We start from the raw sequence: 21,936 nt of genomic DNA on the forward strand, positions 1-21,936 counted from the left end.
TAATTCACAACTGTATTGAGTGAAGAAGTTTAAAGTAGCTAATTTGTAAACTCAAAATGCAACTCGGCTGGTTAAAATTCAGCAGGTTCTATTTCCAACTACCCAGTGTAGAAATGTTTTTTTAATTACAGCTTGGTTTATAACAATGGATAGGATCTGTAGCCAAATTTGTCCCTGTGAGACATTCAGCAGTGGAACAATAGTATAATTATTTCTGGGATCCCTGATTAGCAAAAACAATAGAATAGTTCCACAAAGCTTGAAGGTTTGGTTCTTGGAATAAAAAGGAAGCAAAATCTCCTCTTAATGCTGATTTCTGTAATTTGCTGTATGATTCAAGCACATAATTAGAAATAAAATGCATTTTAGAAGCTAGTGTACCATGGAAAAAACTGAAAAATTTTGAAACCTAACGCTTATACTTCCTACGTTAAAGTTGTGTTTCCAACACAGCTCAAAACTCAACCTGCCACAGGACATTTCAAACACTCAATATCACATGTCCTGATTTTTCCCTGTACTTCAGGCTTTTAGCACTCAGGTGAACAAAATACCTTATATTATTTGCAGCCCACTTCTACCCGTGCATGTGTGTGTGTCCAGGGAATAGGGCAGCAGCAAAAAAGCCTAGTCTCTTAAGTAGTGCCCAAACCTCACTGGTATTAGCCTGCCTTTTCTAGAAATCAGTGCTGAGGTACAATTTCTACCAATTCTTTTGGGTAAGTAAGGATGTCAGTGTCGTAAATATAATGCTCCGTGCAACTTCTACAGTGCCATAGATTTGTATGGAATGAAATTAGAAATTGTGGTATCAGAATACATTTTATACAGCTAAGATTGTCAAAAATAAAGTATTCCAGTACAAGATTATGTTTTCTGCTCTGGAAAAAAATATTAAATTACTCCAAATACTTCCAGATTTTCTTTTTGGCTAGAATTGACAGAATTACAGAATGGCTGAGATTGGACAGGGCCTTAGGAGGGCATCTAGTCAACCCCTTGATCAAGAAGGGATAATTATAGCTGTTTGTCCAGAACTGTGTCCAGATAGCTTTTGAATATCCCCAAGGAGGGAGACTACATAGCGTATGTAGACCACTTGTGCCAGTGCTCAGTCACTCTCCAAGTAAAAAAAGTCTCCTGAGTTGAGAACCTCCCGTGTTTCAGTTTCTGCCCATGATTACCTGCTCTGTCACTGGGCACCATTAAATTCCTCATATTAAGAAGGAGTGAGAAAAATAGAACAGGAGAGTACGTTGAAGGAAAAATGACAAGCTGCAACACAAATATATTTTTAAGTGTTTTCAGTATCTCCAAATAAAGTATTGTATGGAAGAAAAGTGAAATATGTTATGTCAAGCGCAAGTTTTACTTTTCTGTACTTGATCAGTAAGTTTAGAATATCCCCACCTTCTGCCATCCATTCCTCATCTCTAAACCAGGGTTTTTGTTGCTATTTTTATTGGCATTTTCAATTACCACAGCTATTGCTTATACTTAGTAATTTCACAAATTACAGTTGTTAGGAAGTAGTAGGCACCTGTTTGACTTTGTTGTAGCCAGAAAAAAGGAGCCAGACTGGTTTAATGTATCTTTTGATTTGATATAATTTTGATGTTACTATGTTAAAAAAGTGTTGGCTGGCTGACCACCTGGTCCAAAACTAGGAAAAAACAGTGTTGCTATTATGCTTGAACTGTCCTATTTATAGCACAGAAGTTTGCTATTCATTATCACCATCTGAGATGGTGTATCTCTTGTGGGTGTGAAGTCATGCTTCACCTAGATGAGCTGCACGAGGTGATTAAAGGAGAATGAGTCCATATAACTGATACTAATTGTTTTCCTGAATTTTAAACTCATCCTATTGAGTCGAATTGTTCTGAATTATATATTGAAATTACTTTGATACAGGTTAAAATTATATTAGTTTGACTGAATTCTCCTTTCAGTTTTGGGTTTCACATAACAATGATGTGATATTTCCTGATAAAAAAATAAGGACTGGATTTTATCAGGACCTGAAGAAAACTCCTATTCCCCCCCACCAAATGTTTGTTCAGGATTGAATTTGTCACAGATTTTAGATGTGAATTTTGGCCAAGTGTTGGGACCTGAACCATAACCTTACCTCATGCTGTGTATAATCCCACGTATGTTTTAGCATAATTAAATTTGTAATTACTTGTTATCATTAGTCCCAGTGTTGTACCAACTGTAAACCTCATTACTCAGAATAACTTGATTCCGTCTTCAGGTAAAAAGAATTTAAAGCTGGATTTGGTTGCACAAGAGAGTAGATGAACACGAACATTGTCTAAGCATGTTGAATTTTCTTCTGAAAGAAGAGTCCCTGTCTCTGCTGTTGTGGTGACAAGAAATTCAGTGAGCACTCAGTGAGGGGCTCAGTGCAGGATCTGGACTGTGTGTCACATCCCATGTGCCAAATGCCAGTTTCTGGAGGAGAGTCTGTGTAGCTTGCCCAAGCCAACTGTGCATGGTGTTTTTGTGTGGATTCACTGGCAAAGTCCAAGCTGGACCAGCCAGGAATGGGAGGCCCCAGGTCTGGGTGGGGGTGTCTGGCAGGCAGTGGGGCAATGCTGGTATTTGGGGGACCCATGATTGTGTCCTGCCAGAGGGACAAGTGTGTGGGTGCTGCACATGAACGGTGAGCACCCAGTGGTGAGCTGGGGGCCTGTGGGGTTGGTAAGGGGGTCTAGGATCTGGACAGGTGTGCTGGACAGGCAAAGGGGCTGTGCTGGTGCTAGGGAGATCTGTTAAGGTTTGTGCTTGTGAACCTGGAGAGTGTGGTGTGCGTGCTGCACTTGTGCCTTTCTGCCTCTGACAGCCCAACAGGAGGAGGGGGTGTGTCCCTGTGTGCCTGTGACTGGTGTGAGTTCTGAATGTGGGGGCTGCTGGAGGCAAAGCCTTGTCTGAGGCTGTCTGTGTAGCCACAGCTGTGGCCAAATCGGTATCCATGTGCGTGTCTGTGATATATGCTCAGTCTTGGTACTGCAGCAGCGTTCCTAGTGCAGAGATCCCAGGCTGGGGTCCAGCAGGAGGCTTCTGGACCGGGCAGTGGAGGCAGTGGCCACATACCACATTACTTAACAATTACCATAAGCTCTCAGTATGTTGAGGACAGTCTTTCCTTGCAATTATTGATATGCCTAAGCTTAAGTGTTTGCTTTGGGTCTCTTTTTGTGGAAGGCTTGTTTCCCTCATTGTTTTGATGGCACGATTTAATCTAAAGTTTCTTTACAGACTGCATGTTGTCCATCCATCATGTCTGGAACTGGATCACTGTTTACATGACCCTTATTTTTTTATAATCCTTTATAATGGTTTGTGGGTTCCTTGGCTAGGTGGCTGTTGTGGGTGAGAATGGGAACTTCGGAGAAAGTTTATTAGAGAAGCCCTGCTGTTGAGTCATGGGGTGCAGAAAGACCCCCCCCCCTTGCTTTCTAAACTTCTCAGAGATTAATTTAGGTGCCACTGGATCCAGTCTCAGCCCCAGACTTTTTCAGTGGTTTAAGTAACTCTGTCCCACAGAGATGAACTAATTTATTATTTATATGACAAATGATTAGATGAAATATCTTAATCAGAGTTATCTACTACAGAGTTTAAAAGCTAAAACTACTAGCAGTGTATAGTATAGGTATAGTGCTGTTTATCAAAGCAATTACATAAAGCTGGCAAAAATAAACAATTACTAAGTAGAGATTGATGTAACTCAGCACACCAATGCTCATGGGCAGATCTCTTTCACTCAGCCTCGAGGAGTATCCTTGAAGGGGCTTCTCCACTTCAAGGGAGAAAGCTTCATACACACACTCCAAGAAGGAATATATTAGAAGAACCCAACTGTATGAAAGTAGAGTGGACTTTTACAGTATATAGTGATTGACTGCCAGTCATATGTCTCCAGGTCTTCTTAGCAGCTTATCTGCCAAATCTTTGCCTCACTATCAGGAGCTTGATTTGGAGTTTCTGAACCAGACAGCTTTTAGCATAATTCAATGCCAAAACCAGCACATGACTGAGCCTCTCAGCCCACCACTGATAGCTTGCAAAATAGGGCATTATTTGAGTTTGACCACATTCCAAGGCAGATCACTATGCTACAGTGGCTCAGAAAAGTAAGACAATATACTTTCCTCTCATCATTTAAAGTATGGATTTAAAAAGTGATACTACTATCAGCCGAGAAGTTGCCAGTATTAGTGTTAGGCCTGTGTCATTTTACTGGCTGACCAGCCCCTGTCACTGTCAGTATAGAGTCAGAGCAGATTTCAGCTAGTATGAGGAATTTTTGTTACCTAAGATCAGTATTTTTACTATATAACTCATGAAATAGGACATTATTGTAATTATGTATTCTTCTGTTTATATTTAGGTGGTTAATTAATTATAGGGGTCTTATTATTTTGCAGAACCTAAAACTGAATTTGTCATCTCCTCCCTTATCTTAGGGCTTAATTTTCTCAAACATTCATGCCTTCTTACAGAGTCTTTAAAGTTTAAATGAAAGCAATCTCCTCAGATCATAGTGTGACTTGGGGAGGGGGGTGGGGATGGGGAGGATGCACCACCACAGTTTGCCTCTTGCTGACTTTACCAGTGACATTAATTCTTGGCTTGGAAAAACAGATCTCCACATTTATATTTCTGAAAGTAGTTGCAGAAAGAGAAGATTTTAAGTTGTGTAGTTAGCTACATCTCTGTTTTGCTCATATTGAAGGGGAAGAACCTTCTAGTGATTAAAAATTATTTAGGACGGTAGTTCCAGAACAAAAAAGTCACAAGAAAAAGTAGCTAAGTGTAAGATAAAAGTTTTTCTTAGTGACATATATAGAGTTAGGTTCTCTGTTGATGTAATGAGTGCATCCAATGACTCAGAGGATCTATTTGGTTTTTTACAGCTGAATTCTACTCCTAAAGCTAGAAAAGGAACTTAAAAGCAAAATACTAATTATAAAGTCACAGCCAAGAGCGAATAATATTACATTTATTTCTAGACTGAATAACAAAGTAATCTAAAGTTGACTTAATCAACTACGTCCACCCAAGGGAGATGAATAAAAAGAAACTTGGTAGAGTATATTGATCATCATATAAAATGGTAGCAATTACCATTAACAAATAGTCTTTAATAAGCAAACATACAGTTAGTACTATTACCTTGAGGTTTTTCTCATTAAAAGAAAAATGAAAGGAGGAGGGGGAGATTTTCAGGATGGATACAGGACACCTGATTTTAACTACTTCAAAAACTCTCAACTAGTGAAAGATACCTGTTGTAGTATTTTCCTAATGTTTCTTTTTCTTCTGGCTCTGTAGAAATCATGAATCGTTAGCTTAGATACACCCCATAAATTTCAGATGACTAATATTGGTAAGAAGTAACTACTAAACTATACAGTTACGATGCTTAAGATGAACTTTGTGAATCTCTACTTTATCCTAAATTAAACTAGCAAACCAGACCACTGAAGCTCCTGAAACTTGTTTTTGTGGGAAGATCTGCTTAACTTAATTTAACCACTCTCTTGAGATACTCTTAAACTAGTTGTTTCGGATCCTTCAAAGGTGCAGTGTTTTGATCCATGAAGACCTGTAGCATTCCTTTCATGAATCCCACAGTCATGGTTGCTAAACAATTTGCAGCGGTGCTATCAGCTCTGAAGCTCTTGGGGAATCACAGTATCATTCTGTGGCCACAATTCAAAAGTCAGATTACTTCTCCAGATGAGAGGGGTTCCAAATCAATAATGGTTTGCTAACCTAAGTGTACACTGAAGGGTTTTTTTTTTATTTTTTTTTTTCTTTTGAGATGGCTACGCATTTCTTTTTTTAAGACGTTCAGTGAAATGTGTAATTCTGCTACTATTCCCTAAAGATGACAACCATTTTTATGGGCTTGTTTAGCTTAGTGGATGTCTTTTTTTTTCCCAGTTTGAATAGTGCTAGTACAGATTTTAACCTCAGAAATATATACTTACGAAATTGTCAGATGTCATTTGTTTTTCATAACCTACTTTGCAACGGTTTCTGCTTCTCAGAGTTTTTTTATAGATAATGTTTTGAAAATTAGGAGAAATATACCTAATTTTCCACTGTTCAATTTCTTATAAGAAGTTTACTTCACAGATGAGCACGTATAGACCTTTGAAATTTGGCTCTCCCATCTGCCAATTTCCCATCTATAAGCAAGCCAAAAAATAAAGACAAACCAAACCACAAACAAACAATAAGCAAACATTATAATAGCAATTGCTTCATAAGCATTGCCAGGGATCTATCTGTATGTCAAAAGTAAAAAAAAAAAAAAATAGTCAAGAGAGCAGAAAAGAAGAGCACTAATCAGTGTGTCCTGTGCTCTTCTTTGTAGTCCCAGCGCCGTGTTACATTTCACCTCCCCGATGGCTCCCAGGAAAGCTGCAGTGACAGTGGTCTGGGAGACCACGAGCCAGTGGGTGGTGGAACCCTGATCTCACACCCTCTCCCTCTGGTTCAGCCGCAGGACGAATTCTATGACCAGGCTTCACCGGACAAGAGGACTGAAGCTGATGGCAATTCTGACCCCAACTCGGGTGAGTCACCATCACTGCTCTGCTTATCTGGTTGCTTTGCTAACTTGGTTACTTTCTTTTTCATCCCTTCGAGCTTTGCAATGGTAGAGATGTTTTTAAGCACGTGCATGAATATTTGATCATATTAGCTCATCGGGATTGTTAGGAAATAATGTAGTTTGCCTGAAATGCCTCGTGTTGTAATTTGTGGAAACAAAAGTATATCCAGTAGAACAGACAGCTTCATACTAAGTGCACAGTAAGTAAGAACAGCTGGGGAGAAGGATGCCCTACAAGGTAGCAAGTTTTTCCTGATGTTTGCAGTGCTGTACCTATTTAGCTTTAGACTTAGATTTAGTAAAGTCATTCTAAATATCAATTTAAAGTTCAAGGACATGGAGGTTGCACTGTCTTTTAGACTAACAAAGAAATCAGTAAATCAGTGAAGCACTGAACAATTGAAAGAACCCAAATTTCTTAACACCTTTATAATTCCCCCTTCTAACAGGGTTTCTTTGTTAGGTTGGAATGGCATGATGTTTTGGAACTGTCAGAAACAGGTTTTCATACAAATATTAAGGATGAACTATTTGATTTGGGAACTTCTGCCTTTCTCTTCTTTCCTTCTCTATTATACATTTACATTATTACTGTGTTATTTTGAAAGCACTAGAAATTGAAGTAAGATCTTAACCAATGCTGTGACTAGAATTTTGGCATTGGAATGTGGAGACTTAGACATACTGAAAACAGGGAGGGGGAAGTAGCACTGCTCTTAAGCTTCTTGGTTTTTGTCTAGAGTGTGGAGAAGAAGGTTAAAAGTCTTACCTGTGCTCTTGGAAGGTAATTGAACTTGAGTTCTTTTGCATCCCAGGAGTATAGAAATAAGAATTAGTTTCTGTCTTTGGTATTTCTCCCTTTTGTATAGATGATTAAGTTGTCACTGGGCCTGTACAAACCAGGAGAGAAGGTGGCCTTGGGATCTGATGAGCAATATTAAGGTCCATCTTCTCATTTGGGCAGAGCTGGATCTGAATGATGACATTAACATCATGGCAGATGACAACATGAACTGTGGAATATTGACTTTGGAAATATTTTTCTCATATTTTTATGGAAAGACCAAGAGGTTGTGTTGGATGAAACTCTACAAAGAAACTATTTGAAATGCTTTACTGTCTGAGAGTTGCATTTTGGTTTCTTTTCCTGTTTTCCTTTTCAGTTTTTTTTCCTGGATATGACACCTGCATTTTGTTTTCTTTACCGAAACAGAAATGTTTTTTGAACTATGATGTTAAGCCCTTAATTTATAGAAATACAAAGAATGACAAAAGGATAGCAACTATGAATGGATTGACTCTGGAGCAAGAATGCATGTCTGCTTAAGCAAGCGAGGAGCTTAAGTGGAATTATCCGGTTAATTCTCTGACCACATATGAGGCTTGTGAAAGGTTTAACAACATCAGAGAGGAGTTTTTAAGGCAGCATTGCATGTTGGTGCTGTTTCATTGGCTTCACAGGCTCAGAATTGTACATCTCTTCAAAACGCAGCATAGAAGTCCTCCGGGAGAGTTAAGAAAAAGGGCTTAGTACACTTCATAGCAAGTTATTAAAAAAGCAGTTTTAGAAGTTTTGTGTTAAACACATTGTGCAAATATAGTATATTAATCATGATCTTCTATTCATACCTAGTATAGACACTAATAGAAGATTAGTCAGAATGAGTAAGTGTTCTTAAAAGCTATATGAAAAGTTTTAATGTTTGTGGTTACATCTGATTTAGCCTTAGGAATGCTAAATTTGTGTCAAATCTATGAAAATCTAACCATCAATCTGTACTGATGATTAGTGAAGAATTGAAGTATAGGGTTTTTTGCTTTTTACCAGACATTGAAACAGTACATTCTGTATCTCATCAAATCTCACAAACTAAGGGAATGATATGATCAGTGCTGTGACAGAAATTTTCCTAGGAAAATCCAGGACAGGATGGGAGTCATGCTGCTCATTAGATGGATTTAACTTCTATATTGTATTCAGTATCGAGCTATTGCCTAGGCACTCTGTCAAAAGTTATTTTGCTGCTGTAGGCACAAGTTTTTGAATGAAATATGAAATAAGTTAAAGCAGTTTATGGTTGTTGACGATCCTGTGGCAATTTTCAGAAGAGAAAAATGCTATCTGGTTGGGCAAAGTTACTTTGTGGGTATTTACCTGTGTTCATGGTTAAAATAACAGATGTAGTATTGTTTGAACATTGTATTCTTTGACACTCGTAAGCTGAATTTCTAGTTCTGTTGCAGTGAAATTTTTTCCCTAGTGATATTTAACTGTAGAGGTAGTTTCATTTTAGTGGCTGTTTAAGGAATTTCTGATTATGAAAATACTTAAGACATGCTAAGGTAAAAAATACAACTATGAAGTAGGGAAAAAAGCCCTAGTGGAGAGTTGTAGTATTACCATGCACATGTACTGCTACCAGTTTTGGCTGGTAAGTGTTGCATAACAATATTGTTATTTTAAATGCTTCAACTGAAGACAAAGAACAGTGTTTATGAGCATGTTTGCAAATGACCTCTACACCAAAAATACAGATTTGTTCCACTGTATTTTTATGAAAGTTCATTCTAAGTAAAAGTTTGCTTCAGCTCATGAGAATGTAATGTTAATCTTGATAGTAAAGTCATTGCCTCATGCTGGGAGCAATTTTGGTTAATGACTTTAATGCTCAGTGAATTGTGTGGGTTATTACTGTACACTGCGAAGTTACGTGAATAAAAATACAGCCATTGTTTCTCAATATAATATTGCTATTTTAATTATATTTGAAGAGTGACCAAGGCCCAGGTCTTCAAAACCTGAAAATGTGCTAAAAGTCTTGCTAATTTGTTACACAAAAGTATGAGAAACCTTATTGCCATATTTACTTGCAGTCATTAGCTTCTACAGAGACACAAGAACTACAATTATACGATTTAATGAAATAAACACACACAGTGAGAGTACATTCATCTAGCTAATCTGAAAACAGAAATCTCTCACACCAGGTGAAACTCAAATGAAGAGAGAAGCCAAACATTAGCATTGTCAGCCACAGGCTGTCACTGTGGTTATGAGAGAAAGGCAACAAGATAGAAATATGAAGTCTTTTATAATGATATGTAAGCCCAAGTTTGGTTTCCATCAATGAAACCCGTCTTCTTTATTTAGAGTCTTTTATTTTGAGGGTTATATTCATTTTGCTAAGATACATTCTCCATTTCACTATTGTTAATTGATCAGTATTATTGACAGTCAGACGAGTTTGATGTTAACCTGTCAATTGCAACTTCATTATAGTTCACCTTTGTCTCATTTGTGGTTTGATACACTTGATTCTTATAAAAAGGAAGATGTTTCGAAGATCTATAATCTGATTCAAGTTCTTTACCTTTTAGTATATCAGGTAAGAATTTAGAAAACACTCCTGTTTCTTTAGTCTCGTAAAAAAAAAGAAAAAGTCAGTGTAAAATTGAATTTATTTATAGTGTCTTTTATTACCAAAATTCCTGCCTTCTAATGGTTTTGAATGTGCATATCAGGAAATACACTTTTAACACAACCATTTTTATCATCAGTTCCATTAAAACTGTACAGCTCTCTGATGTATTTTAAATTGAATTATTTCTTCAGGTATCACTCAAAAAAACCCCTGTGTTTTTGTTCTCCAGCAGTCGGGTGCAGAGTGTTATTTTTCATTACTATAAGTGTGGTTTTCATCAGCGTGAAAAAAACAACCCACCTTATTAGTGAAGAATTCTTCTTTCCCTGTGGTTTAGTAAAGGTTGTCAGGGACTTAAATTTAGACTGGAGTTGGTAAGGTATCTAAGAGTTGCATGCAGCAGAGCTGTGCAATAGAACTGTACGAAGTAAAAATGTGCCTCCTAGTGTAAAGAAGGGGTAAAATGCATTTTCATGAAAACTCTTGATAAATCACATTTTGATAGCTGCAAGCTGTGGATGTGATTCATTTTTCTTCAAAGAGATAAAGAGGAATAGCATATATTTAGTGGAGTGTTAGAACTGCTCTAGGGAGAAAGCCTACTACACACTGTGGATGAATCTATGCAATAATTCCAACGGTTTAAAACCAGACAGAAATATAATATTTATGTCTTCTGATACATGTTTACAAAGCTAAGTAAATGCTTGCCTAATTTCTACACCTCATTAATAAGTAGTATCAATATAGGTTACGTAACACAAAGTAATAGCTTTGTAAAAACATGGAGCTGTAGCAAAAATGGTAACATACCCACTGGTTTGAAGATTATGTTTTTATTTAGTAAAATTAAATAGAATATTCTATTATGTTCAGTGTTACTTCCAAAGCAATTCCATATTCTTGGAAGTAATGTTATAATGTGTTATAATGCTGCCTTTCAGTAATAATGTTTGTGGATAGCTTTTTTTTTTTTTCAGTAGAATAGAAGCTGTGTGGTTAAATTTGGCTGATAAATACCTGACTTCCTGCTTTTTAATAAACCTAATACTATGGCAGTTTAGTCAAGTAATGTCAGGGGTGTTAAAAGATACCCTAACTCCGGTAATAAGTAGGAATATCTCTGTAGAAGTGGTTTAATTGTTATTAAAGTTCAGAGTAATGGCAAGACAGCCTTGTATTACATTTGGTCATATGATAGTGTCCCATGTGGAGAAGCTAAGCCTCTCCTGCAAAGAGCTTTGGTTTTACAGTGTCGCTATCATTACACCCAGTGGGTGATGATGGTTTAACCTTGCGGGCATACCCTCTGCTTAATCCTGTCTTTCATTTTGCTGCCTCAAAATTTTCTTATTTGGCAATACTGGTGTAGTCCATAGCTAAACAGCCTAAGGTGTGGAAAGAAATGCTACTCTGTTAATGCCTAGATCTAGATAATTTGCTGTCCGTACTTATTCTTGTGTTTTCATAATATGAGACTAAGAGAACTAAAATAGGAACATTTGCCTTTGAGTCATATCCTCCATTTCATTAAACACAAGTTCATACCTCACACAGAATCTAACAATGTCACATTTAGCTACAGGCAAGCAGGAGTAAGAAAAACTGGAGTCAGGTTGGTGAATTAGCCTACAGAAAAGCTATAAAATCATCTCAAGTATGAACTCAATCTTAGCCCATGCACTTATTTCTTTAAAAAAATAAATAGAATCTGAGAGGCATAAGAAGTATTTCTATCTCTTCACATCTCTTTGCTGCCTCATTGCAGTGAGGATTTTAAAGTTTTCTTAGAAAAGCCACTGTGCTACTCTATTCTACTCTCTTGTCCTTCACACACCAAAGCTAATTGGAGTGTAAATCAGGAGGTCATAGCCATTGAATGAGCATTGGGAGGGGAACTTATCCCGTTGCTTCTCCAAGAGGAACACCTAACTTGTCAAAACTTCCTAGCTGCTCCTGCTGCCATCTGAGAACTTGCAGGTCCTCAGCAGTGAGCTGAAAAGGCTGCATGGGGCAGGGGAACTATGAGAAGGGTTGAAGGATTAAAGGAAGGGGAAGCTTGCACATGAGATGAAAGCTGGTGCCTTTGGCTGACGTAACTGATGATACCTAGGACAGTTTAAAACCGCAGGTGCTTTTGCTGGGTAAAACAAGAGACTCATTTTAGGAATTAAGAGTTATTTTTCTCCTGTAAATATTTTCTACTCATAAGGGTTTTCTTTATATCCCATCAAGTCCAGATCTACTGCAGACATTCCCAAACTTTTTAAAGTTTCAAAGTGATACCATTATCCAGTCAAATCTCTACCATAGCACAATGCTTAGTGTTTCACACAACTTTTTCTAAAATGAAACCAATGTTTTAAAATACTCCAGTGATAAAATAGCCCAGTGATTTATTTCCACTGGTGTTTGATTACATGTTTTATATGGGTTTACATGGCAAAGTTGTGGGGAGGGGGGCTACAGAGGGTACTTCTTCGAGAAGACACCAGAGGCTGCCCCCCATGTTTGATAGAGCCAGTTCTCAGTGGCTCTAAAACACATCCATTTCTGCCCAAAGCTGCACAGCATCTGGGGGGAAGAAAAATGTGAGAGAAACAAACCTGCAGACCCCAAGGTCCATGAAGAAGGAGGTGGAGAGCATGCTTCAGACACCAAATAGATTCCCTCTCAGCTTGTGGAGAAGGTGGTGCCCCCAGCAGCCCATAGAGGACCCACCCTGAAGAAAGGTAGGTAGGCCCTGAAGGAAGTTGCAGTTCATGAAGAGCACATGCAGGAGCAGGAAATGTGGCCCCTAGGGAACCCACACTGGAGCAGTCTGTTCTTGAAGGCTCACACTCTGTGGAAGGGACACATGCTGGAGCAGTTAATGAAGGACTGTATTGCTTGGAAAGGACCCCATGTTGGAGCAGAGTAAGAGGATGATGAGGAAGGAGCAGCAGAAACAAAGTTTTAGTGACTGACTGCAACTCCCATTTCGTATCTCTTAACACCACTTAGTGGCAGGTGCAAGCTGGGGAGGAGTCAGAAGAAGAGGATATGAGAGAGTGAATTTGAGCCTGGGGAAAAGGAAGGGGTGGGAAGTGGGAAAGGTGTTTTTAGTTTTGTTTATCTTGTTTCTCACAGTCCTGCTCTGGGTTTTTTTGATGATAAATTAAATTAATCTTCCCTAGGCTGAGTCAGTTGTGCCAGTGATGGTAACTAGTGTCTCCCTGTCCTTATCTCAACGCATGAGCTTTTTCATCTCATTTTCTACCTGTCTTGCTGAGAACCAGGAGTGATAGAGCAGCTTAGTGAGCACCCGCCAGCAGCTGAGGTTAACCCACCAGAATATTAAAGCTGGTATTGTATTCTCAGTCTGAACGCATTTATTTTCAGTTTCTAGCTTTTGTCTGTGTGACTGTACAACCCTTTGTCAATGTGAAATCTGTGACTTCCAGAAGTGCAAGGATATTTTGAGGCCCAAGGGATTGTTTTGACTAGTACAACATCCTGCATAATACAGATCAGAAATCCTAGCCAATAACATAAAAAAGCATGTGTCTTGTGCTGGTATCTACAGCATATGTTACCAAATGATTCCTTGATTTAATGATCTTCAGTGACAAAGGAAATAGTACTACATTGCTTACTGACTTCAAGTGAATCAGCCTTTTATTTGATAAATGAGGTGTTTGGTGTCCATAGTTCAGATGCAGTACTCGTCTTCTTGAATCTCTAATAAACTGGTTCATTCGTAGTAGTATTTTGAATGCTGAAACATTTTGTTCTTATGCACTTTTTTACCTCTCTGTATTTTAATACTGGTCCGATATCTGTCCAGGAAAAAAAAAAAAAAAAAGAGAAAGAAATCCGCAGTCATTTCTAACACTTACAGGTAAATGACAAAGTCAAAAGTTTCTATTTAAATATTCAGAATAAGAAAAATAAAATGTAAGTCTTCTAAATTGCAGACTTCTAAAATCAGTTTTTCTCTTTATCAGTCATTGTTGTGACCTGAGTGGGTTTTTTTTCTACCTCATGAGCATGCTGTTTAACAGTACTCTTTAGCAACAGAACAGCAATAGATTTTTCTATTATTTAAAGACTTTCCATGGGAAACTAAAATAAAAAGCACAATTGAACACATATATCTTTAATCATCGTGAAATATATTAAGAAAGATTTTATTAGCATTCTAGGTGCTCTATCACCTAACTATATTTGAAACAATTCACCTTTTAAAGGTGTGATAGTGTGATTATGGCAGAAATATTTGGTTTATATTTTTGAGGTTGCTTTTTCTGAAATTCAGTGAAAGTTATTGTTGCCAGCTGTACTGCTTGTTGCCTTGATTATACAACTAAGTTCCCAGTGTTTTATACTCTTTTCCTAGTGGAGTCTTAGCAGTACAACTTCTATCCCCAGTGGCAAGTGGACTAGAAGAAAGATTATAATTGTGAGAATAGAGTGTTGAATTTAGCATGGCGTTGTTAATTTCAGCACTTAAGTGGTTACACATTTTAAGTAAAATTAGAATTGTTGTTGGCTGCAATGAGAGGAATAACTTAATGCAGGAAGGATGACCACGTTGCACCCACACAGACTTGGGCCTGACAACTAGGAAACATCTTTGCAGTAAGAGAACTGGGAGTCATGGTGGATAGCAAATTAGCCATGAGCTAGAATGACAGCCTTGAAAAGAAAGCAACCTCCTGAACTGCATTAGGAAGGGTGCTGCCAGCAAGCTGATGGGAAGGATCCTTTATCTCTACTCAGGACTGGGGAGACACATTTGAAGTGCCATATCCAGTGCTGGTTTTTCCAGTATGGAAGGGAAATGGAAATATGGACTGAGTCCAGAAAAGGACCACAAAGGTTATTAAGGTATGAGATCATGGGGAGGTGCTGAAAGAACTGTGACAGTTCATCCTGGAGAAGGGAAGGGTTAGGAAGGATCTAATTCATGTGTGCAAATACCTGATGTGGTGCGGGAAGGAGAGTAGAGAGGGAGCCAGGCTTTCCTCAGTAGTATACCAAATTAAAGAAAGGACACTGGGCACAAACTGAAATACAGAGAAATTTTTTTAAACTCAAGCAAAAAAGCCCCACCAGATTTTCTTGCAATCGGAACAATAGAACTCTGCACCAAGTTTCCCAGAGAGATTGTGGAGTCTTCTTGGATATTTTAAAAATCAAACAAGCATGACTCTAGCTCAGTCATGGTAACTCCCTGAGTTGAGCAGGAAGGTTTGACTAAACCATCTCCAGACTTCCCTTCCAAGCTTAACCATTCTATGATTCTGCAATCCTATAAATTAATTAAATTTGTCTTGCATAGACTGTGCAATACAGATGCGAAGAAAAAAGGAAAGAAAAATCTGTATTCTCTTAAGGTAAATGAAATACAAACTTTTAAATTCATGGTAGGATAGCTGGCGTAGTACTATACACAGTATAGAAAAGAAACAAATAGGTACGATCCAAGTTACTGGTTTTTTCTCCAGTTTAGCTCCTGATGTAGATACCTGAAATGGGTCAAGTAAATCTCATAAAGAAATGTCTTTATCCCACCATAGGTTATGAATGAAGACTGTAGGAAGTAATCAAGTGATAACCCATGTTAGTTCCAGAAATTAATGATGAACTCAGCCTCATATTTTATACTCTGAATTTGGATGCTTACCTGTAGAAATCTAAAACTTTATCCTAAGTGTCTAAGCTTCCTCTTTTAATTTACTGAGCACAAAAGCTTTCATTTAAAGTCGGTACCTAAACCAAGTCGGCTAAATTTCATTGTAGAGTCCATTTACCATAGTTCTGTTGAGTGTAATAGGAGCACCAAATTCACACAAAGACATTTTGGATGAAATTTAGCTCCAGAATATGTATGTATAGGACTCAAATACTTTGTTATACATAGGCATTTGATAGAATACCTTGATGTTACCTACTTCTTTTTGACTGCACTCCCTTCTTTCCTGTTTGACATTCACATGCGAACATCGTGGGTACCCCAGGATATTTCTAAACTGGCATTGCTGATGGTTAGACAGGAGAAGTGAGGTTTAGGTTGAGGTTCATTCAGAAAGGTATGAGTGCAGGTGCCATGTGTGTAACCTCGTGATGTATCTGTGACTCATTCAGATGTGAAATGGAAGCAGATGTGAATTAGTTGGAGATCCAGGCGTAGTCAGTGGAGACCTCAGTTACCATTACTGAGTCTGGAGACCCAGTCAGTTACTAAACTAAATGGTGTGTAGTAGATGTGTCTACTTTAATGTGAGAGGTATTGTTTTCCAGACTATATTGACTGGATTGACATTGTGTATAGGGGAAGCTTAGACACCTAAATTTAGCTGATTCCCACCAATCCAGCCTTTTGTGTGAGATGAATCTCAGCTGTTCTTGTTGCTAAGGGAATACTCACATCTTTTGGAAGATTTATCAGTTTTTCTTATCTATCTGCACATAACATTTTTCAAAGGAGAAGGTCATTTTTAAATTCCATGCCTCATTTTTTACAGTGCTAGATAAATAAAAATACCATTTGCATACCTTCGTCTTCCTCTTTTTTAATATTTTTTTTTGGTATAACTGAAATTAAAACATCCTACCTTTTTAAAGCACAGTTCTAAGGAAGGATTTCTAATAATAATTTCTGTTCTCTAATCAGCTTTCCTTCCTCCAAACAATCACCAGATATTGACTGGAAGCTATTATAAATCTCATGCCATTTAGAAAATTAGCATGTCGTGAAGTGCAGATGATGCATTTTGACTGTCTCTTTAAGAATATCCGTATGGGACATTCATGGAATCCAGGAGTTCCTTCCTTAAAGCAAATATCTTAGCAAGCTTTGCTTTCCGGGAAGGAAACCTTGTCTTTTGGAAGAAAAAGTGTGTTATCTTAAGAAATAACCTTCTGCACAAGTGCCTTCAGGTTTGAACTAGACTTGTCCAGAGAATAGGTGTTCATTTTATTATGCTTATCTTACGGCTTTATCTTTTTATTTTTCTCTGATTTTTTGTTCGCTTTTTGTTTTTTTCTCCCTAAGGAGAAATATATGCATAAGAAGGGAAGTTCTTTGAATAAAATTTGAAAATTATAGAGGTGATGAACATTCTGTTTTCTTTCAAATATTTGCCTTCCCAAGGAATGCTTTATGTTTTTGTACATACACTTGCTCTGTTTGTCTTCAACAGGAGGAGAAGGGGGAGGAAAGAGGAATGAAGTAGATGGGAAACAAATAATGAATTATATTCGCAGTCTAAAACTCATATAAGTAAACCTTCTAGAAATAGGAGTAAGAGTTGAATCATTTCTTAGTGCAATGCTATATCCCCTTTCATGCTAATCCATGTAAACACATTTTAAGATAATTTGGGAGAAGGAAAATAATAATCGAATACTTACCTTTTTTCAGCGTGCATCACATGGTAAATGTCTTTGCTCTGTGGTTGCAAGGTGAAGACATGTCTTCTACAGAGAATCCATCTAGATGTGGTGGCATCATAAACAACCAAACTTAGGACATATTTACCTGTGGCAAGGAAAGGAAAATATATACAAAATCTTTTACAAAACATTCAAAAACTTTAGAGTTTTTTTCCCATCTTGAAACAAACAAATAGCTAAAGACATAAACTAATCTTCAACTCTTCAGGATGCTTTGAATATTTTGCAGCTTTGGCAAAAAGCTTTTCAGTATAAACCCCATGCTACATCAACACAAAAAAACTCCCAAAAAACAAACAAGCAAAAAACCCCCAATGGAACAAACAAACAAACATCAACAACAACAAAAAAAAAAACACAAAGAAGTTTATTTAGTAACATCTGGACACCTTCGTGAGAAAGAGAAAGTCGAAAAATATTTTCTTGTGTATACCCATACATCATTTTTATACCTTTACCAGTGTTTATAGCTCCATGATGAAGTCTTAGACATCACAGTAGGAACAGATCTGGATGTAAAGCAACTGGTGCTGAGAACACAGAGTTTGCTGTGTACATTTCTGTGGCAGCTGCTCTGGACTTTTGTGGTCCATGGAGTGAATATCCATTAGTTACTGAAGAATAATTCTGGTTTCATTTCAATCCAAAGGAATCCCATCCTTATGCTCCAAAAAGTTTTCACAAATACGTCAAACGGAGGTGACTAGAAGATTCATGTCAGAAGTACACTCCTGTAAGTTAATGTAGACATACTATTTAGTAACATATATTTCTTTCTACATGGAACAACTCACCTATTATTTTAAACAAATGTGCATTACTGAACTGTCATCTAAGTACTTCATGCTCAAATATTCCCGGCATATTTATGGTGATTTTAAAGTTCTTCACTCTGAAAACCACACAAAAATGTCGTTTTCAATACAAAACTTGAAATGAAATTTTATGTGCCTACCATTCAGGAGAAAGATTCTTTTTGTTCACTTGGTGATATGGTCTACTACTCTTTTAGATTAGATCTGTGTTCTCTTCAAGACCTAAAAGTGTTTAAGTTCATTGAGAAAGATTGAATAACTTTCTTTTAGTTTATCTTTACTGTACTGTTCTATTCCCCAGCTGCATTTGTTAAATAGTGTCATGGAGATAGCTATTGAAGACACACTCATATCAAGTAAAAGTATCATTATAAATGATTGATTCATCTAAAATAACTGGGAAAAAATAAAAACCTTCTCAACTTCATAATAGTTGAAAATTTTAAAATCCAAGAGCCTTACGGTGTGATGTTTATCACTTTACATGTCCTTCTTTTTTTCTTATGCAAAATATGTATGACTGACAAGAGAGTGTGATGGAATAATTGACCAGTTTTGATCTTTAGCTTTTACTGAATATTAAAAAACCTTTTTGTTACAGAGCAGTGGTCAATTACTGAATTTAAGGGAAAGCAATTTATTAGTCAAAACATGTTAAATTGTTGCAATTTAAAATGTACTTAAAATATGCAAGCACATATTTCAATATTGATGAAGACTTACACTGTAACACAGCAAAGGCATAAAAAACTGATTTTATTTTCAATAGAGAAGTAAATACAATTTGAGTGTGTTGGGGTTTTCTTCTTTGTTTAAATGTATGGGTTTTGCAAAAATGTAACAAAAGAAGCTGGTTTTAATTGGTAGTGTTATTTCAAGGCCCTTGAAACCCTGGCAGTTACAGTTGTTGTGAGTGTGAATGTGATCTGGCAAGCACAGCATAGTCATTAACTAATGGATTGTAGCTACACTCTTTCAGTAAAAACATGTAGGTGGTTAGTAGTACTGTAATGTTACCAGCAATTTTAAAGTCATTTGTAGGTTTGTTTGTGAAATTAAAAGTATAATCAAAAATTTCCCAGCACTGCTGCCTTTTTCAGCTGCTTTAAGTGCAGATTCTTTAGATCATTCAGAAGAGAAACTAAATTACTTAAAAATAATCACCCACACCACAATGGATTAGTTGTTTGAATTACAGTTTCACAATTCATATATTTCTTTTCATGAGAAATGAAAGGAATTGTATAAGGTAGTTGCTCTCTGCCATTACTCCAGGTCTTAATATTTTTTTATTTTTCATATGCTACACATATTTTTCCTTCATTATTACTTCATTATGAATGAAGATCATATATTTCCAGTTGTAAATAGGCACTTAGTAATATGAATCCCTCTTGCATGAGTAACTACACTGTTTGGAGACATATTAATTATACATTTTGCTGAAGACTGAAAATATCTAACATATGTTATAGATGAATATAGGTCACTGTGACAGCTGTAATAGATAAATATATGCATATCTATGCATACAGACATGCACGGATATAACACGTTCCGCTAGGGTTCAGAGATATTCAGATAATCTAGATGTTAATGATACTGACCTTTGGCTACCCAACTTCCCTTCAGCATTTACAGAGCCAGCATGACTGATTTTAAAGGTGGACATTGTTAAAAATAAGGTGATGCATCAGTGGTTACGTTCTGTTAATACCCTCTGCAGTCTAACAGACTCTCATGGCCACATTCTCAAGTAATTCTAGGTATACTCACATGGTCTGTTTCTGCATATCTGGACTACTGTGTTAGCCATAGGATGCCTGCCCAGTTCATCTTTGAGTAACCTAACTAAAATAGTCCCTTTAGGCAGCTGAAGATGGGGAAGTGCCTAGAGGGAAATTTGTCATATGAAGGGTGGCTGAAGTCACTTGGTCCGCTCAGCCTGGAGAAGAGGAGTCTGAGGGGAGACCTCATTGCATTTGCAACTTCATGAGCAGAAGTGGAGGGGCAGGTACCAATCTTGTCACTCTTGTGAGCAATGACAGGACTCAAAGGAATAGCATAAAGCTGGAACAGGCTCCCCAGGAAAGTGGTCACAGCACCAAGCCTGCCTGAGTTCAAAAAACATTTGGACAATGCTCTCAGGCACATGGTGTGACTCTTGGGGTTGTCATGGGCAGGGACGGGAGCTGGACTTGAATGGTCCTTGTGGGTCTCTTCCAATTCAGAATATTCTATTATATGGTTCTATGATCCTGTGATTTTTTTAACCTCAGTTATACACTATGCACACTTAAGTCCCTAGCCTATAATATGAGTCGTGCCTCCCAATAAAACAAAATATTCTGCTGTTAAAAGAAAAATAATGCTTTCTATCCTGAAAGTCAGGCAGCATTTTTGAGCTACTCTGTGTAAGTGGCAGAAGATGTCATGCCAAAAGAGAGGAATGGGCTGAAGGGAGACAAATTAAGAGACTCTTGAGAGTTTTTCCATGTTATTTTGCAAACAATGGCAACATTATGAAAAAAATTACATTTTGAATGAAGTCTGGTTAAGCAAAAAATAGCGAAGAGTTCTAGAATCCAAACAGTAAGTTGCTTTGCATACTTCATTGTCTTTTGGGCTGAAGGTTGATCTACAAGAACATGCATGAATAAATTAAAAAAAAATCTTTGTAAGAGCACAATGGAATTTAGAGAACCATTTAAGAATTAGCAATTGAATCCTTTGGAAGACATCTTAGTACAAAAGAGACTCATGGTCCACAGTCTTTCATTTTTGGAGAAGCATTTTACGTGACCTTTTTAAAGTGTCTATTACTTTTTGCTTGCTTGCTTGTTTGACAAAAAGTACATTCTGCTGACACTGTTCATGCCTTAATTGTGCCTCCCCTGATGGGGGAGACTTTTAGAGTCTTTGCCAGGAGTCCGAGAGATGAAAGGGACCTTCAGCCTTCTCTGCTTTCAGATAGTTGTTTATTAAGTCTTACAAGAGAAATAGAGCCATTAACGTGACCCAGACATAGCACAGAGCAGAGAATGCAGGACAATGCTCAATTATCAAGATTACAAAGCCTTTTTAAAGGTAAATTAACCAATGATCACTAAAAGTGTACATTATTTTTACTTTTCCTCCAATGTATAATAAGTTATCTAGTCACATAGACAGGAACTGTGGAATTCTTTATCCAGTCATCCCAAACTACTTCTACTGCAGAATATGGAGTAGATGAAGAAGAAGAAGGTCTGGAGAACAACAAAAATCCTCCATTTTGATTTTTTTTGTTTTTCTCTATTTACTATATTAATAAACCCAAAACCTCTAAATTTTTCTCCGTGTGACAATCTTACATAGTATTCTATCACCCAGATCACACCAGTGTAGATTCTAATTTTTCCCAGAGGATAGGCAATTTTCTCTGTGAACGAAGGTCAAAACCAGTGTTGTCCAGGGGGGTAGAACCCTTCGAAACAGGCAGAAAAATATTCTCTGCACTCTGGGTTCCCACATTCTACTCTTCTGTCTATTTTAGTTCAACTGCTGTATGTATTTATTTGTTTATTTATTAACTTTGAAAGAATAAACCCTGGTAGTACTGTATGTTGATATCTGTCCATATCTC

At 37.3% G+C, this 21,936-nt stretch overlaps 1 protein-coding gene across 8 annotated transcripts in view; it reads left to right on the forward strand.

The window, feature by feature from the left end:
- Positions 1-21,936, forward strand: part of PCDH9 (protocadherin 9) — a 678,474-nt gene that overhangs the window by 431,921 nt on the left and 224,617 nt on the right. For 4 of the 8 annotated variants that reach the window (XM_069009368.1, XM_069009359.1, XM_069009377.1 and 1 more), the window contains one exon: positions 6,395-6,596. In XM_069009368.1, coding sequence (XP_068865469.1) covers positions 6,395-6,596 — 202 coding nt within the window. Of the gene's footprint in view, positions 1-6,394; positions 6,597-7,503; positions 7,594-21,936 lie in introns of those variants that run through there. The other 4 variants (XM_069009388.1, XM_069009398.1, XM_069009420.1 and 1 more) reach the window with 3 other exon arrangements.

This window comes from Aphelocoma coerulescens, chromosome 1 (genome assembly GCF_041296385.1).
Source record: "Aphelocoma coerulescens isolate FSJ_1873_10779 chromosome 1, UR_Acoe_1.0, whole genome shotgun sequence".
Classification (NCBI taxonomy): Eukaryota; Metazoa; Chordata; class Aves; order Passeriformes; family Corvidae; genus Aphelocoma; species Aphelocoma coerulescens.